The sequence below is a fragment of the Adiantum capillus-veneris genome, chromosome 3 (genome assembly GCF_014529385.1).
Source record: "Adiantum capillus-veneris isolate H3 chromosome 3, ASM1452938v2, whole genome shotgun sequence".
In the NCBI taxonomy this organism is placed as follows: Eukaryota; Viridiplantae; Streptophyta; class Polypodiopsida; order Polypodiales; family Pteridaceae; genus Adiantum; species Adiantum capillus-veneris.
In genome coordinates this window covers 30970965-30988492 of record NC_140933.1, presented here as the reverse complement: position 1 = coordinate 30988492, position 17528 = coordinate 30970965, and the positions used below count along the sequence as shown (strand labels likewise).

General features: G+C 40.5%; 2 protein-coding genes across 4 annotated transcripts; one reads left to right on the top strand and one right to left on the bottom strand.

Moving 5' to 3' along the window:
* The first annotated feature begins 3078 nt into the window (after positions 1-3078).
* On the top strand, positions 3079-3768 carry LOC147460686 (uncharacterized). Its single transcript, XM_086503797.1, has 2 exons — positions 3079-3121; positions 3197-3768. The coding sequence occupies exons 1-2, from the start codon at positions 3079-3081 to the stop codon at positions 3766-3768; spliced, it is 615 nt and encodes a 204-aa protein (XP_086359923.1).
* Positions 3769-11904: 8136 nt separating this feature from the next.
* On the bottom strand, positions 11905-16971 carry LOC147460685 (glyceraldehyde-3-phosphate dehydrogenase, cytosolic-like). Of its 3 annotated transcripts, none has more exons than XM_086508401.1 (14): positions 16754-16971; positions 15273-15346; positions 15071-15141; positions 14946-14984; positions 14678-14778; positions 14492-14604; positions 14302-14401; positions 14080-14226; positions 13934-13994; positions 13195-13292; positions 12963-13105; positions 12690-12773; positions 12521-12610; positions 11905-12153 (listed from the first exon to the last, which is right to left on the bottom strand). In XM_086508401.1, the coding sequence occupies exons 1-14, from the start codon at positions 16844-16846 to the stop codon at positions 12090-12092; spliced, it is 1278 nt and encodes a 425-aa protein (XP_086364527.1). In that variant the 5' UTR covers positions 16847-16971; the 3' UTR covers positions 11905-12089. The 3 variants fall into 3 exon arrangements, with proteins under 3 accessions (XP_086364527.1, XP_086364529.1, XP_086364528.1); XM_086508403.1 differs by having other exon boundaries at positions 15068-15141; positions 16754-16955; XM_086508402.1 differs by having other exon boundaries at positions 15068-15141; positions 15273-15372; positions 16754-16874.
* Between the last annotated feature and the right edge of the window lie 557 nt (positions 16972-17528).

Here is a 17528-nt window from a genome sequence, read left to right as displayed (position 1 = left end):
AAAATGGGAGTGAGGGTCTAGCATAAGAGTATATTGAGGAATTAAAAGGAAAAAGAGTATAGCATGTTCCAATGAACAAGGTAGGGGACTACTGTGAAGATAAAGAGGTGTTGGAATTAGGGTTGCAGCAAAATGTACACAGCTTGGAGAAGACGAAGTAAGCTCAAGGTACACGACAGAGAGTGTATTAATTAGTGTGCAATGGAAAGAAAGATACAATGGAGAAGATGAAGTAATCTCAAGGTACACAACAGAGAGTGTATTACTTAGTGTGCAATGGAAAGAAAGATCCCTAGAATGAATGGACGTATATACAATGCACGGGGGAAAAAAACTCCTAGAGAGGGGAAAAATGCCCCGGCGGTCCTAAGTGTGTTCACGCACATTACTACCACATGTATATGGTAACATATACCCCCTGGAGTGATGTGGTGAATGAGAGCTGTCACATGAGTCAAGGGAAGTGCCATGCCCTAAGGACATGATCAGTCCACAAAGGGGAGTAAGCCCAAAGCTTTGCGGAAAGCTTCAAACTTCTCACGAGACAATGCCTTTGTGAAAAGATCTGCAAGGTTGTCCTATGTTGGCACATAAGCCAAGATGATCTCTCCTGCTGAGAGCCTCTCCCTGACATAGTGGTAATGCACCTCAATGTGCTTTGTGCGAGCATAAAAAATTGGGTTCCTCAATGCGCTCTGACTGTCAGTGTAGATAGTATGTGGATTACCGACCACTCAATGAGGCAACAAAAAGAGATCACTTTCCCCTCCCATTTCAGGATGAGATACTAAATGAAGTAGCTGGTCATGAGAAGTACACTGTGTGTGATGGCTACTCGGGTTACTTTCAAATAGGTATCGCATTGGAAGATCAGTTGAAAACAACCTTCATCACTCCTTGGGGTTTTTATGCTTTTAGAGTCATGCCATTTGATCTGACAAATGCTCCTGCAACTTTCCAACGCTTCATGAACATGGTGTTTCAAGCATTCTTTGGAAAGTCCATTAGGGTTTTTATTGATGATTTTTGCATTTATAGCTCAAAATCGTTGCATCCACAAAGGGTAGAAGAAGGTTTAAAGAAGCTCTATGACATGGGAGGTCAACTCAACCCCGACAAGTGTCACAGAGGAGAGGATGAAGTGATCTTGCTTGGTCACAAGGTTTACTATAAAGGCATTGAGGTGGATCCTTCAAAGGCAAAGGCTCTTATTGAGCTCCCATCACCCAAGAATCTCAAAGAGGTCATCTCATTCATTCAAAAGGTGAAGTATATGTCACGCTTTATTCACTTAGCTTCAGAGTTGCTTCATCCTTTGCAAAAGTTGACACAACAAGTAAAATTTGCATGGTCTGATAAGCTTGAAGAGTACTTTTGTAACATTAAAGTCATTTTGTCAGAGCTACCAACACTAATGCCTCCTTGTTGAGAGTACACATTCTTTGTTAGCTCTAGTGTTGGGAAGGAAACAATTGGTGCAGTTTTATTACAACAAGATCCCCACAGTACCAGGATGCGACCCATCTACTTTGCTAGTAGGGTCATGAATGCCTTGGAGAGAGGCTACACAGAAGCAGAACTCATGATGCTTTCTCTCATGTTTGCGGTGAGAAATTTTAGATCCTACCTGCTACCAAAACCTTTTGTAATTCTCACTGCTGCTGCAGAAAATTTGTTCCCTTGGGTGTCATCTCAAATGAATCTTACTACTAGGATCTCAAAGTGGATTATGGAATTGCAAGAGTTTCAATACTCTTTCAAGGTAGAAGATAGTGTGCGTGCACAATTGGCAGGGATTCTTACTTATAAGGTGCATGAGAAGGAAATTAAGGTGCCTGAAGTAAAGACCCTACCATTGCCACCACCTAAAAGTATTCCTAATGCTTTTACCTTGTTCTTTGATGGAGCTTTTCGACGAGTCACAAGAAAAGCAGGGGGAGGGCTAGTATTGCTCAACCCAAGTGGAGAGGTGGTCATGAAAGAGAAGGTCAATCTACCAGGTTCAACTAGCAACAATGAAGCAGAATATGATACACTACTTCATGGTTTGAAGATGTGTATTAGACAAGGTATACAACGTCTCATGGTAAAGGGGGATGCACTTCTCATTGTGAAGCAAATCTTAGGCATTTGGGCATGCAAGAATGAAAGCCTTAGGAAAAAAGTTCATGCCATTCGTAGGTTGTTTAATCAGTTTGAAGAAGTGCAACTATATCATATTCCTAGGAAACAAAATGAAGATGCTGATTTACTTGCACAACAAGCAGTTACATGTGTTGAGAAAGAAGTGCAATTCATCATGGTGCCAACAATTGTCAAGCAACCGAGATACCAAGGGTTGGAGTCATTGGCTCCCATTATTGGCTACATTTTGGAAAGTGAGTTTCCACAAGACTTCACTAAAGCTCAGAAGAGGAGACTCATGAAGAAGGAAAGTTTCTATCTATTCCTAGAAGGCTCCCTCTATCAAAGAGGGAAGGATCAAGTGTGCAGAAGAGTACCAACTATCGAGGAAATTCCAGCCATTCTAAAAGGTTTGCATGAAGAGGCATGTGGTGGTCATTTTGCCCAAGAATTAACTGTGAAGAAGATTTTGCTTGCGGGGTATGTTTGGCCAAGCTTGCATGTGGATTTCCAACATTGGTGTAAAAGCTGTCACAATTGTCAGGGATAAATGGAAATAGAAGGTTGGTGCATGGCCCGAGGCAAATAGTGCTTGCAAATGGACCCTTTGAAAAATGGGGCATTGATGCTATGGGTCCTCTGCTTAGAACAAAGAATAGTAAACTCTACATTCTAGTGGCTGTGGACTACATGACTAGGTGGGTAGAGGCTCAAAGTGTGGCAAGGGTAAATGGGAAAACAGTGATGAGCAGGTTTGTCTACACTAATATTTGTTGTAGATTTGGCACACCTCTAGAGATTGTTTCGGATAATGGTCCGGGGTTCAAGAAGGATTTACTCACAGATTTTTGTGAAGAGCTTTACATTCTACATCGTCATAGCACACCATACTACCCACAGTCAAATGGTTTGGTGGAGAAGGCTAATGGTGTCATTGCAGGCATCATTAGAAAGATGGTGCAAAACAAAACAAAGTTGTGGGAAGACTTCCTGGATGGTGCTTTGTGGGCGTATCGAACCATGTATAGGGAAGCCACAGAGTTCACACCTTTTCACTTGGTCTATGGCCAAGAGGCTCGGCAGCCTATCGAGCTCAACATCCCAACAATACGGCTTCATGGAAAAGCAGCACAAGATGATCAAGAAGCATGGATGGATCGACTTCTTACCTTAGCTGAGCTTGAGTGGAAAAGAGAAACAACATACGAGTGCTACAAGAGGAAAGCTACGCAGGCGAAGGAGAAGCTTGACAAGAAACTAAAGGACAAAGGCATCAATGAAGGAGATCTTGTGCTAAGGTATGACAATCGACTCGATAATCGTTTTGATGCCAAATTTGAAACTAGATGGCAGGGGCCATACATAGTTAAGAAGGCTTTCAAGTCAAGTTACTATCAACTTATGGACTTGAATGGGAAAGAGCACTCTAGGAAGGTAAATGGTTATCGCTTGAAGCCCTATTTGAGTCGCCTTCTACCAAAGGATCTACCAAAGATCTGTCAAAGGACAGCTATCTCATGTAAGTATTGTTCCATGAAGCATGAGTGTAACTCCAGCCAAAATGTCGAGGGGCAAAACAATGAAGATCTTATCAAGGACTCTGAAGTACTCTCTTTGGAAAAGATGCTTTATGAGGGTACATGAATATACCATCATCCTGGGGGAGGGCTAATGATAACCATTTTCGGCTCTCCGTAATTGCCATAGTGAGTTACCCCACCCTACCAAAATCACCTAAACACTGTGGCTATTCTTACCTTTTCATTGTACATAGGCGTGTGTGAGTTAGGGGGCTTTTCCCATATCTTCTTAAAACCCTCAGCTAGCTAGTCACTGGGCTAGTTGAGCCAAGAAAATAAATAAAATCAAAAAAATAAAATATATTATGGCCTATTTGTGTGTAAATATTGCATTGTATATATGACCTAAATATAGGGATTTTTATAATTATTTTGGTATTTTATTTAAATATTTATACTTAGGTGCGTGTTTTATTAAACCTGTGTATGCCTTCTTTCATCCTCTTACACCATAAGTATATTTTTTTCCAATGTGTACATACTCTAACCTCATATCTTTCTTTTATACAAATCACCACCCTCACCCTAGTGAAAACAAAAATTGATTTCTACTCTCTTAGTCACGTTTATTATATTATTTACTTGCATACCTTTTTCTCTTTCACCCAAAATAATACAAAGAGGGACCATATCATATGATTCCAATATCTTTCCATATCCATAATTCCTCCATATTTTTTAATTATTTTTACTCATTATTCTAACACCATGTGATCATTGAGCTAAAATCCATGAATAGTCCATACATTAGTCCCACTATGTATATATTGCTTTATTCACCAATAATCCTCCTCCATGCATGTGTAAAGGGCAACTTGGATGCTTTGTATTATGATATGACAAAGGAGGGGCTCACTCTTGGATGCATTGTACAAATTCAACAAGGCGTGGGCCACTAAAAGACTTTTGCAGTCATAAAAAACAGGCTTTTTGGTGAGATTTTTGGCACCCATCTCCACTTTGAATTTGGAGCGGTGGTCAAATGAGAAAATATGGAACAAGAGCTGAATAATTACCTCAAAAATTTTGTTGATTTTTGGAGCAACCACCGGTGAGCTAGGATTTTTTGAGTGGACCCTAGTTTACCCACTTTTCTCACAAGTAGCCCTTAGTCTTCTCTCACCTCTTTCCACACTTCTACACACACACACACACACTCATTCCTCTCAATCTCTCACTCAAACCTGCACCTTCAATGGTTTCTCTCACCTTCTTCACAATTAACCTCCCCTCTTACTCCCATAGATCTCATATGAGCTCTCCATGTACATACACCATCTCTATGCCTTTCTCTATTACTGCCAAAGTATAATTCCATCTTACCCCTTCTCTATATACATAAAATTCAGCATGTGAACCATGCTTAACCTCTGCAAATCAAGAGATCTCATCAACCAAATTACCATTTTCATCGCGATAATCAACCTTGGCGGCGGTGGCGTAAAGAAGAGAAGACAAAGAAGAAGATCGATAGTCATCCTCCACTTGCCGTTTTTCTTAGGAGTGACAACAACGGGAGAGACCCACTCTGAATTCTCCACTAGATAAATGAAACCTGCTGCTAGAAGCTTTCTTACCTCCTTGAGTAAAGCCTGCTCCTTGATGACTCCTAGCCTTCGTAGCTTATGAGCCTTAGGTGCGGCCTCTGGCTTCAACTCAATTTTGTGTTGAACAGCATCTACTCGACGCACATCGGTGTAGTCTTTAGCAAAAAACCTAGGAAATTTTCTTAACACACCTTTGAGCTCCTCTCTTTCATCCTTTGTAAGTGTTGTAGATAACATACCTTCTAGCATTCTTTCATCTTCCACTTTTTGGTTCTCTTGGGAACCTACCTCTTCCAAACCTAGGCAAGAGGTCTCTTGGTTGTTTGGCTTAAACCTTACCCCCATGACTTCAATGGAAGACTCCTCTTCAGTAATGCTGCCGCTACGTTCTCCTTCTGAAATGCTACTTTCTCCTTCTGAAGTGCTATCGGTCCAGTCTTCCTCCGTCTCACTTTGAGATGATTCTTCATGGAGCTCCTCTTGGCATTGCTCCTTCATGTCAAAGAAAACCTTCTTATGATTGTCATTCCTACAAATCAACTTTCCACTTTCCCAATCCTGCAAAACTCGCATTTTCATTAGCCATGGTCTTCTTAGGATAAATGGGTAACCATTTCCCTTGGTTGACATAACATAAAAATCCACCGCCTTCTTAATGCCAAAGGCCTCCACAAAGACATTTTTACAAATGCCTACGCACCTAGCCTTGCTATTGTTTGCCATTTTTACTTTGATTTCAGGTGTCTCATGGATGTGCATGCCTAGTTTTTGCATGAGTCCCTCTGTCATGATGCAAATTTGTGCACCCCCATCCACTAGACCTTTCCTAACCAATCTTCCTTTGATGTAACAATCTAGCATAGGTGTAATATCCTCATTCATTTCAGCATGTGCAATTTTTACAACAGGCACACTCTCTTTTACCTTTCTCCTAGTGCTAACTGCCTTTGTTAAATCCCTCCTAACTTGTGGGCATAATGCAAGAAATTGAGGCCATGATATATCAGGACCCTTACCTCTCATATCTTCCAACAAGTTGTATGGAGCCATACCATGTCCAAGAGGGAAGTCTTGGATATTGATACGACGTCGAGTCCTCTTAGCTTCCTTGGTCTCCTTTGTCTTCTTGCCTTGTCCATGGTCACTCTATGATGTGACTCCTTCTTTCTCTTTACCTTTTCCTCGACCACGCTTAATGCCATTTGCTTCCATGTCAACCTCATTTGAATTTGTCACCTCTACCACATGCACATTTGGATATGGCAAAGGTGGAACTCCTTCTACCCCTTCTAGAGGTGGTCTTGTTCCATTTGGCCTTTGTAGAAGAGTTGTTTGTTGACCCATTCCTTCACCTGCATTCATTACTGGGTAATTCAAGTTAGGTCTCCCTGGCTCGCCACGGGGCCAAGGACAATTATACATCCCATGTCCAGACTCTCCGCAATTCCAACATTGCAAGACTCTCCTAGGTCGTGGCTCTGACTTCTTTGCTTGTGCCTTTGGACCTATGGCTTGTGCAAGGTGAATTGACAGGCTACTTAAAGATTCATTTAACTTCTCGATTACTTCAGCTGTTACCTCATTAAGCTCCCTAGATGTTGATGCTTGTGACTTACCTTTGGGTCTAAGACCTTCTATTGGAACCTCTCCGCTTAAGCACTTGAGTTTCCTATACTTCTCAGCAGCCCTAGTTTCCACTGCATCAAAAGTAGCAGGTGCACCCGCCTCAACTTTTACCTTAAGGTCAGGATAGAGTCCGGCTATGAACCTCTCCTTCTTTAGAATTTCTGCACCATCACCAGGGTTAGCAACATTCCGTATCCATAGAGCCCAAAGGCGTAGAAACTCTTGCTTATACAAGTAGTAGTCATCTAAGTCTACTTGCTTATGAGAAACAATGTCTTGCCATAATTTTTGAGTGTTTTGGGGATCGAAGAAGTATTTCTTTAAATGATTCAAAACATCCGTGTAATTCTCCTTAGCTTCCTCAGGCAAAGAGTCAAACCAAGTACTAGCATCTTTCCTAAGGACCATCTCAAACATTTCTACACGTTCTTGATCAGTTATTATCCTCTTTATACGGCAAGACATCTTGAAATTCACTAAAAATAATTTTGCATCCTCTCGAGGCTCTCCAAAGAAAAGAGGATATCCAGACATTTGGCGTTGGCTCTGCATTGAACTGATTTCAAAGTGACTCACGTTTTTGTTTTTTCTTTCTTTAAAAGATTTACACAATAATATTTTCTAAATTGCAATCTATTCTACAACAAAATAAAAATATTCACATCAAATGACCTATGATAATCAATAAGAGGTAGAATGACAGGGTTTGGTGACGCCAGAATTTCTCCTACTCTTTGGGCACCAAATATGAACACCATACGTTGTTGAAAATGGATTTTTCTACTAATTGCAATGTTTACTCTAATGTGTGGAGTGGAATGAAAGGGAAAAACCTCTATTCCTGAGCCATTATCCATGGTCTATGCATGACCTAATTCTTAAAATAAATCAAAAATATAGACGTCCAAACTAAGGTCGTACCTAATGAGAGGCAAAATAAAAAGATGTACTGAAGCGTTTATTTCAGCTAACCTAAGAGAACCTAAAATTCTACGAATTACACGTTGAAATTGCAACTTAGTACTAACAATTATGTGTACCTTTTGCCTTGCAATCGGAATGAAAGGATCATACAAATTCTCGTGATTCATGCAAACTACTTGACTATTCTAAAGATTGATCCTACAAAAAAACATACACAAGTTGGTTTCTCCGTGGGGGCACCAATTTCACGCGGTCCGGGGCGGACAACAAGAGAGGCGACCTCTAAACACCTCTCAAGGCTCCCATGCTGCTCAATTGGGGCTGGGGCAACCACAAGCAAGAAACAACAAAACAACAAACCCACAACCAAACAAATGAAGGGGCACCACCTAGTTATGGTATGCGAACTAGGACGCAAGAGATATTTTGGCACAACTAAGAGGATGCGCCACAAAACACACACAAGCAACCTCACACCAAGACTCACATAAAATGGACCAGAGAGAGCTAGAGCAAAGGGAAGAGAGAGAGGAATGGATCTTGCGTAATACCTTATTTGTGACTTGCAAATGGAGATGATTCGTTATATTGCTATCGTAGAGCTTGTACAAAACTCACTCAATGCCAACACACACACACACACACACACGAACTGTCTTAGGGTGTGGGAGACCTCTCACCACAATACCCTCTTACAATGGACACAAAATTGGCAATGAAAACACATTAAAACACTTTCTAAAACAAGATAAACGATAAAACTCAAAGTACACAAGTCACCTTGAATTCACTAAACCGTATCGCACAAGTGGAAGGACGAAGATTTGAACGTCGAATCACGTCTTTGATGCACCAAACCTCAACTTATTGATGATGGAGGAACATATACAATAGTGGTTTTGAGATATTGAACTCACGCTCTCTCACTTGCAATGTGTAGCTTGAAAGCTTCTCTCACACCAAGAGTGAAGCTCACAAAGTGGTTGCTACACCTAAGTCTCTCCTCACGCATAGAGTGTTGGGGTGCTATGTGAGATATTGGAGGTTTTCTTTCAAGAAGGAGAGGGGCCTATTTATAGGTTGGAGACCCCTCATTAAGATTATTGAAAATCTTAATTTACAAGCTAACAAATCAGGATTATGATTTTTTCTGAATATCAAAGCATTGCGGGCCTTCTTTGTCTGCTTGAGTCATGGATGTGGGCTCAAAAGAGAGCATTATTGATGGTAGATAAAGTGAAAGTAGAGTTTTAAGGAAGGGAAGAGAGAGAGAGAGACAGAGAGTTACTATGCACATGTCTTGAGGTGAGGTGTCTTTTATGGTTAGGTCAATGGCTATTTTTTGTTAGTATGCTAGTGGTTAGTGTTAGTAACCACTAGAAAGTTAATGATATATTTACAATGGGTAGAATGGGGTGGATGGTTGAATGAAGTGAGGAAGTCCTTGTGATGGTGAAGTTTTTGACTTACTTGTGTAGGTTCTCAAAATGACTATCGATCTTGTTCTTTGTCTTCTCTTCTTTACGCCACCACCGCCAAGGTTGATTATCGCGATGAAAATGGTAATTTGGTTGATGAGATCTCTTGATTTGCAGAGGTTAAGCATGGTTTACATGCTGAATTTTATGTATATAGAGAAGGGGTGGGAAGCAATGTGCAATGTCAAAGTTGGAATTGGGAGCTTGTAGAAGCAAAAAGATGCACTACAGAGCAAAAGAGTTCAACCAAAACCAAATCAAGTGCAAAAGTGGGAGATTTCTAGCCAGTAGCTACATCTAGCTAATATCAAGCCATGAAAATTTTTGTAGAGCAATTTGGAGTCAAAAAACCATGTGGGGACCCAAAAGTGTCAGTCGGAGACCTTCAAGGTGAACAAGCACCCTACTAAAGATCCACAACTCCAAATCCAACAGAGGATACCACTAAGTTCCAAACACTGCCAAGAATATAGCCAATGCAAAAGATCTCAAAAATGATCGAGTAGATGAGTATCGCAATTTTGGTCCGACTTGTGCAAATGATGATTTTCAACACCAATGGGTTCTATGAAAAACACAGTCCATTGATGCCACTTGTGCTCAAAATGGATATATAATGACCTCACAAAGTCAAATATAAGCATTTCAACGACTACAAGCCAAATTTTCTATTGAGGGGCAATTTTTCATTTATAAAGCTTGCATGTATATGTTCTATAGGCTAAGGGGAATGTGTGGTATACGTGTTGGCCAAAAATATTGTCGAAGTCCAATATCGCAATATTGGACTCGTCTAATGTGACATTTAGGGTTTTTCAAATTTGATGCAATCCCTTATCCCTTCAATGAATACTCTCTTAGGTTATAGGTTCTAAGTGGCATAGCCCCAATCATGTATTAAAAGTTGACTTGTTAAAAAAACAATCTCATTAGCTATGCATCCCAATGTGGATGGTGACAGTAAGGATGCCATACAAGTGGTATAAGTTAAGGATGTTGAGACCATAACAAGTAAAAAGGGCCATTGAAAGACAAATTGAAAGGAAAGAAGTGGCATAGGATAAGGATGTTGAGACCATAACAAGTAACAAAGGACTCAAATTCTTTTTGGTAGAGTGGGATATAATTCATGATGCTGTAATTTTGAGTGGTGTTGTATAAATGTTATCACAATGCTTGAGATGGAGATTGAGGAGATGGAAATCATTGCCATGGAAGGTGTGGCCATACACAACGTACATAACATGTATGAGCAACTTGAGAAATTCTTAAACAGCTCAAAGATACCAGCATGGCATTTTTTGGTGGACACACAGGCAAATCCAATCTTTTGTATCTCCTAGTTCACTCTAGGCATCTTCCTTTTAAGAGTGATTGAGAATAAGGCATAGAATAGAAGGAAACCAATTTAACAGGAAGCTCCTTATGAGCACAATTCTTGTTATGATGATGACGCATTCAATGCATGAAGCACTAGTAATGTGCTAAATTATGAATGCAAGTTTTTTTAGCTCTTCATTAAAGAGTTTGAGATGTGTTTTCATATTTACTCTTGGAATTAAACCACTCGCAATTTGAATTTAATTTTGAAGTACCCTTTTTTTTGCATCAGTAGTTCCATAATGAATGGTAGAAACAAGGGAAACGGAAGGTTCTTGAATCTTGCAATTTTCATAAGCTCGTTGAACTTTTTTTGGCTAGAGAATAGTGACCATGCCATGTGTTTTTGAGTATGCATCATCTTGAACCTATAGCTATTTAGTCTTTCCAAAGAGGGTATAATTTACACTTGCTTTAGTAGTATTACTCAAACTACATGGGACTTCAAGAGGCAACAAAGTGCTCAAGCTGCATGCATACACGATGCAAATATGCCATTAACATGAATATTGTAATGACGTATGTATCTGCACAAGCTCTCTAAGTAGAGATAGTGCTCCTGATATTGAGTCATAAAATTGGCCCTTTAATAATCCAAAAGTGAAGGCAAATTCCAAAAAATGAACACTTGCCAAAAAACTAACAAGGAAAATATTGACACGATGCACCGCATAATTCTTGGCAATCAAAAAAAGAAGATTTCCCACCTCTACATCCCCACTCTCTTATGAGATAACATTTTTCTTGGAGGGTAAAATCTCCCACATATCCATGCAAAATTCGTATGTTTCATGTTGTGTTCTTTTGGCAATTTGACATAAGGGCTTGCGATTTCAGGCATTAGATCAGCTCCCTACTCCTAAGGTGCTGGTCACGAAAAGCATAGTTATTAGTTATAGACAACTATGCCAACAACTATGCCCAAATAAAGCATTAAATGAATAACTAAGCCTGCTGCATGGTCAAGCAAGGCTCAGTTATTCATTCAAACTCCCAACTATGCCTTGAATTTCACGAGTACTATGCCAAAACCGGCATAATTACAAACGGTAGGCATAGTTGTTCATTTAATGTTCTTTCTTGAGTGTGACCAAGAATGAGGATTAGTTATCAGTTCAAATAACTGATAACTAAGCCTCGCATGACCACCACCTGATATAAAAAGGTGCCCAACTAGCAAGGGAGGCACGCTAATCTTGAGTCCACTTGCAGAGTATACAACAAAGCATTAACAATTTGATCAAGTTTTCCTCAAGGAAAAATCAAGCAAGATAAATTATTTGTGCAACATAACTGTCTTTTAATGTACATAAAGCTTTGGAAATGTCATTGTCTGTATGATTGTAGGGTCTTGTTAGTATATTCCTCAATTACAAGATGATACTTTAATACTCTTTTATTCAACGTTCTATGCGGTCCTTGCTCAGCAGTCAGTTACCCTTGTTTGCAGCAACCACTAAAGCAATGTAAATGATCAGATCGACTACACGGGTACTGCCATTGCAACCAAAAAAGCAGCATGAGAAATCAGTATAGCACCTTGGAAATTTGTCCATCAACAAACATTCATCATAACTCTCACATAGACACACATCAGACCTTTAAACAAGAAATCAAAAAACAAGGAACTCAGTCACACAAAACCACATTCAATTGACTGCTTTAGTACTTAGCAGGTGAAAGCCCTGAGAGTGCATGCAAATAGTAAGCTCTAATCATGTACACTTTCCCTCCCTCTTTCTTTTTGTTATGAGGTTCTCGCCACAACTGGCACCATGTTTTGCCATGTGCAAAAATCTGGACCACACACAGGCACGCACACATTTTCTGGAACAAACAAAAGAAAGGAAGCCTCATATACCTGTATCCCCACTCATTATCATACCAAGCCACAAGTTTGACAAGGCCTTTGTTCAAAGCAATGCCTGCTTTGGCGTCGAAAATGCTAGATCTGCAAGGAGACACCACTATGTAGTGAAACACCGCATTTCAGACTAAGCACTTTCTTGCATGAAAAACCAAATGATCACCTGGCATCTCCAACAAAATCAGAGGAGACAACATCATCTTCTGTGTACCCCATGATCCCTTTCATAGGACCCTCGGATGCGGACCTGCATGAAATCTTCACTTGTTACACAGGTTTAATGTATTCTTCAGCTTCCTATTATGGATAAGCTGTCATATATACAACATTGCTACATCTCCCCTTCTCTGACAATAGAAATGCATGCTTGGTCTGCATGAGCACATTATAACCTAGAAACCAAGAGTTGAATTGAGGCACCAACAAGAAGGCTTACTTGACAGCTGCCTTTATCTCGTCGTAAGAAGCACCCTTCTCCAAGCGGCAAGTCAAATCTACAACAGAGACATTTGGCGTTGGCACTCTAAAAGCCATCCCAGTGAGTTTACCGTTGAGCTCCGGAAGAACCTTTCCTACAGCCTGCAGTCACAATCGTTTTGGTTAGATGATGACAAGGTTGTATAGAGGAAGGAACCGCATTACGATGCTGGTCTAGGCAACTGCACCACCTTGGCAGCACCTGTTGAACTGGGTATAATATTCTGCCCTGCACCTCGGCCTCCACGCCAATCCTTTCCGGAGGGACCATCCACAGTCTTTTGAGTAGCTGTTTGAGTGATATATGCATATTAGAAGCATCGCAGAAAACAATCCCTTAATTCCAAGCAAAAAACCCTGCATTGTCTGAGGACTCCTAGATGACTTGCAATTATCACGAACTTTCAGAACTAGATTTCAAACAAACACCTTGCAAAATCCTAAAACTTCATGAGAGTTGTGATGCTTCACCAAAAGCTCATAGGCACGTTAAAATGCAGCCTTCACATGCATACATGTAGAAAAACGTCAAATACATGTGCGTAGAGCATGCATGAAATCTTGTTGCGTCATGCATGCACACACACTACTACTACTATCATGCTCTTGCAGTATTTCTAAAAGTGAATCTAGCCACACAAAACTTCAAAGGCAGACATACATATTCTCAAATGTACACATGCGTACTCGTATAAGGCATGTGCGCTTTATGCAAGTACACTTATGCACAAATGCAAAAATTGTGTATGCAACTTGTAGGCATATCTGTAAACACATGGAGTCTGGATCTGGCATACACCTCGATGAATCCAAGAAAAACCCAAATTCACCTAGAAAGGAAACTGCAACTGAACAACTCAAGAGACACAGCCAACACTCTAAAGGCACAAGACAGCTGATTGCATTGCATGCATGCATCTGACACCATACCGGTCATTGCATGTACTGTTGTCATTAGGCCTTCAAGGATGCCAAACTCCTGATGCACAATCTGAAACTCGCAAGCCAAAATAGTTAGTCGACCCAAACCAACCAAGACATTAACATCTAAGTAATTGATGTCATCAGTATGGCACCTTTGCAAGTGGAGCAAGACAGTTTGTTGTGCAGCTTGCATTGGATACGATCTGCATTTCAGGTTTGTATGCTTCCTCATTGACTCCCATGACAAACATTGGCGCGTCTGCTGATGGGGCAGATATGATGACTTTCTTTGCACCTCCCTAAGAAAATAGTACAATCAAATAAGCTCTTTCAGCCATTGCAGTTCAAGTTATTCATTGAGAGAGAAGCCCAACTTTGAGATGAGCCGAAGCCTTTTCGGTGGTAGTAAAAACTCCAGAAGCTTCCACTACATAGTCGACTCCAGCGTCACCCCAAGGAATTTCAGCTGGATCTCTACATATGTATATGAAGAGCTCAATTTTACGCTCTTTACAACTAAGCTGTCAGAGTAACATCTTGCTTTCTCAAGTTGTATCAACAGACCTCTTCCCAAAAACCTTGATGTGGTGCCCACCAATCTCCAATGTAGAGTCATCAATGACCTTGATGTCATGTTTGTAGATGCCATGCGTAGAATCATATTTGAACATGTATGCCTACAAAAAGTACATTATGAACAAAAGAACAAGAGCCAATACCAACTTCTCTGCAAGAGGAAGTGAGAGATACCATGTACTTTGAGTCAATAAAGGGGTCGTTCAAGGCCACAACCTCAATATCCTTTCTTGACAAAGCCACCCTTAAGACCAAGCGGCCAATGCGACCAAATCCTGCATGAGCAGAAAACAACAGACATTGTTTTTTAAAGATACAGAAATTGTAGAAATTCATGAATGCAAAAAAATGAAATGTGCTAGTATTTTACAATGCATGTTTTAAAAGCTTAGTTTCATATTAAACTGTCGTGATTAAGCAGGCTACTTCTTCTGCGACTCACCATTTATTCCAACCTTGACAACTCCTTTTGTGGAAGGCTCTGCAAAACCCATTACAGATAGCGCATCAGGAGATCACAAACCAAAAAACACAAAGGACTAGCTTCTCTAACAGATACATTACTACTCTGGACTGTTGGCGGTATTTGTGTGGCTGTGGCCTTTATGGCAAGATGTTTCCCAGCAGAGGTGTGACATCTACACAAATAAAAACACTTAATATGGTTATACATTCATCCTTATGTCTGAGTTTAATTGTTTGGCAAGAGTGGAACATAAAATTTCCCAGAACAAAGGGGCACCATTGCCTAGATGAGACCACCACTTACCTCAAGCGTTTGCCTTTGAGGCTTGCTGGTGATCCTAGGAAAGCAGAGGATTTCAATGCAAAGCTTCTAGGAAGCTGCATTGAAAATGCAAACAAGAAACCTTTAACAAATCCAAAAAACACAGGTGCTATCAATCCAAAGCCTACATACGATGTCCAATATTGGTGCAATATTTTCAAACATATACAACTACAGGAGAAACATCCACAGCTTGTATCACAGATGAAGGTGAGCACTTCATTCATTTAGCCAATTAGGTAGGAGCTCAGTACATAATCAAGGCTCTGGAGGTAAATGCCACGATTTAAAATTGTGATGCACATAACAGGAGAGTTCTCACTAACCATTAGGCCAATTTCTACCTGCAAAAGAGGATTTACACATGGTAATTTGGACAAATGCAAAAAAATATCATTAGGAACCTCTTGGAATGAATCAGTTGTGAGCCCCTCTTATTTTCGAATACACTTTGCTTTGGCGACAAGATACTCCCTAATAAGCCAAAAATCCAGAAATAGGGTCTGAACTTTCAGTGTAAAAACTTTGCAATTGAGGTGCAATAAAGCGACTGTAGGGTCAGGGATTCTAAAAGCACTGACATCTAAATGATTGTTATAATCATGTAAAAACATTGTCGGTTTGTTCCACTTTTGCAAATGTGCATAGACTATAGAGTTTCAGCTCCTACCATTCAGCTCCTACCAAACATACAGGTGCAAAGTTTCAAATTATTTACATAAAAGAACTCAATATGATCATATTATAGCAAGAATAGCTCCATCATCTAACCACAATATATATTGAGCTAAGCTACTGGTATTGGTTAGGGTTTTGGGAGATTTTGCAGTGGGGTTTTGGCAGCACGCACAGAAACAATAAAGAAAACATGGTAGGCAAACATTAAAAGAAAAAGGCTTTCTATTTCACTAACGTTTTGGAAACTAGGAACTAGGAAAGACGACGTAGGTTAAATTTTCCTGGCTACCAATGCACTAAACTTTCAGCAGAGATTACTCTCTTCTCGCTCAAATTTTGACAACTACCAGTAATACTCAATCTCATGTGGCAGGTCTCAATCTCAATAAAGCAGCCTAAAGTCTTTGCATGTGCTCCACACTCTTTTAGAATGAGGATCAATCCCTGATCAAAGGTTTAAATTGGCATTGCACACGGACAAGGGCAGCTTACAGAACCCCAAAAGACATGTATCAAGTCAAGCCACTTAGGTTTTGTTCTTCGTTTCATTTTGGAGAGAGGTAACATGTCAGAGCAGCGCTTAATGATGCGCAACGGATCACTATAAGGCTTTCACCCCAACCTTAGCGGACCTTAGGTGTACTCTGTTTGCTTTTGTAGCCTATGCAGATCTGCATGATTCTTGAATTTCTCTCTAAGGAGCAATTTTGCTTCGAATGCCTTGAATTTTGGAACTTTGCAATCATGCGTTAACGGGACAGCTTGAATCAGAGGCGAGGAAATACCTTGCTTGAGACAGGGGAGGAGAGATCGTCTGAGCTGTGGCCTTTCCCGAGAGAGGAAGAGGATCCTGCAAGAGAGGAAGCTGCCGTCACCATGGCGGAAGAGCTGCAAATAGCTCGTGTACGCACGAAGAAGACTCTCGTCCTACACAGATCAGAGCTCACATGAATCTCGACGAAAAACCTTCTCGTGAGTCTGCGGAGCTGATGCACACCGTCCGATTCGCCAATCCAACAGCGCTTGCTTGTCCTCTGTAGCACTTTCCGCTTTACGATCGCTCCATTCTGGCCGTCTAAATTGCTCCATCTGACGGTTTATACTCTTCCTCGTATTGAAAGGGGCCAGTGCAGCTGCCACGTGTCAGTTGGACGGGACGCCAAGGATCTGGGCCGAATATGCAACTAGCTCTTGCAAGCCGCCCTCAGCCGATCTCACCGGCTTTTACCAATGGTGTGTGTGCGTGTATGTGTGTCTATCCACCGGCTTTTACCAATGGTGTGTGTGTGTGTGTGTGTGTGTATCTTTATACATCTCTCCATGGCATACATGGTCTCTATAACATGTGTAAGTAACATGGTATTAATAAGGTTTGGATCTACATGGTTCATTCATGTCACTTCTTTTATAGTATAAATATTCCTCAAATGCATACATAAATGTTGATATTTTGATTTAGAGCTCATTAGAGAGATTTTATAGTTCATCAAATACATGTTGCCAAGGTTATTGCAAAATCAACCCTTCTTTAAAAAAACCCGTGACCCTTAATTTTACCAT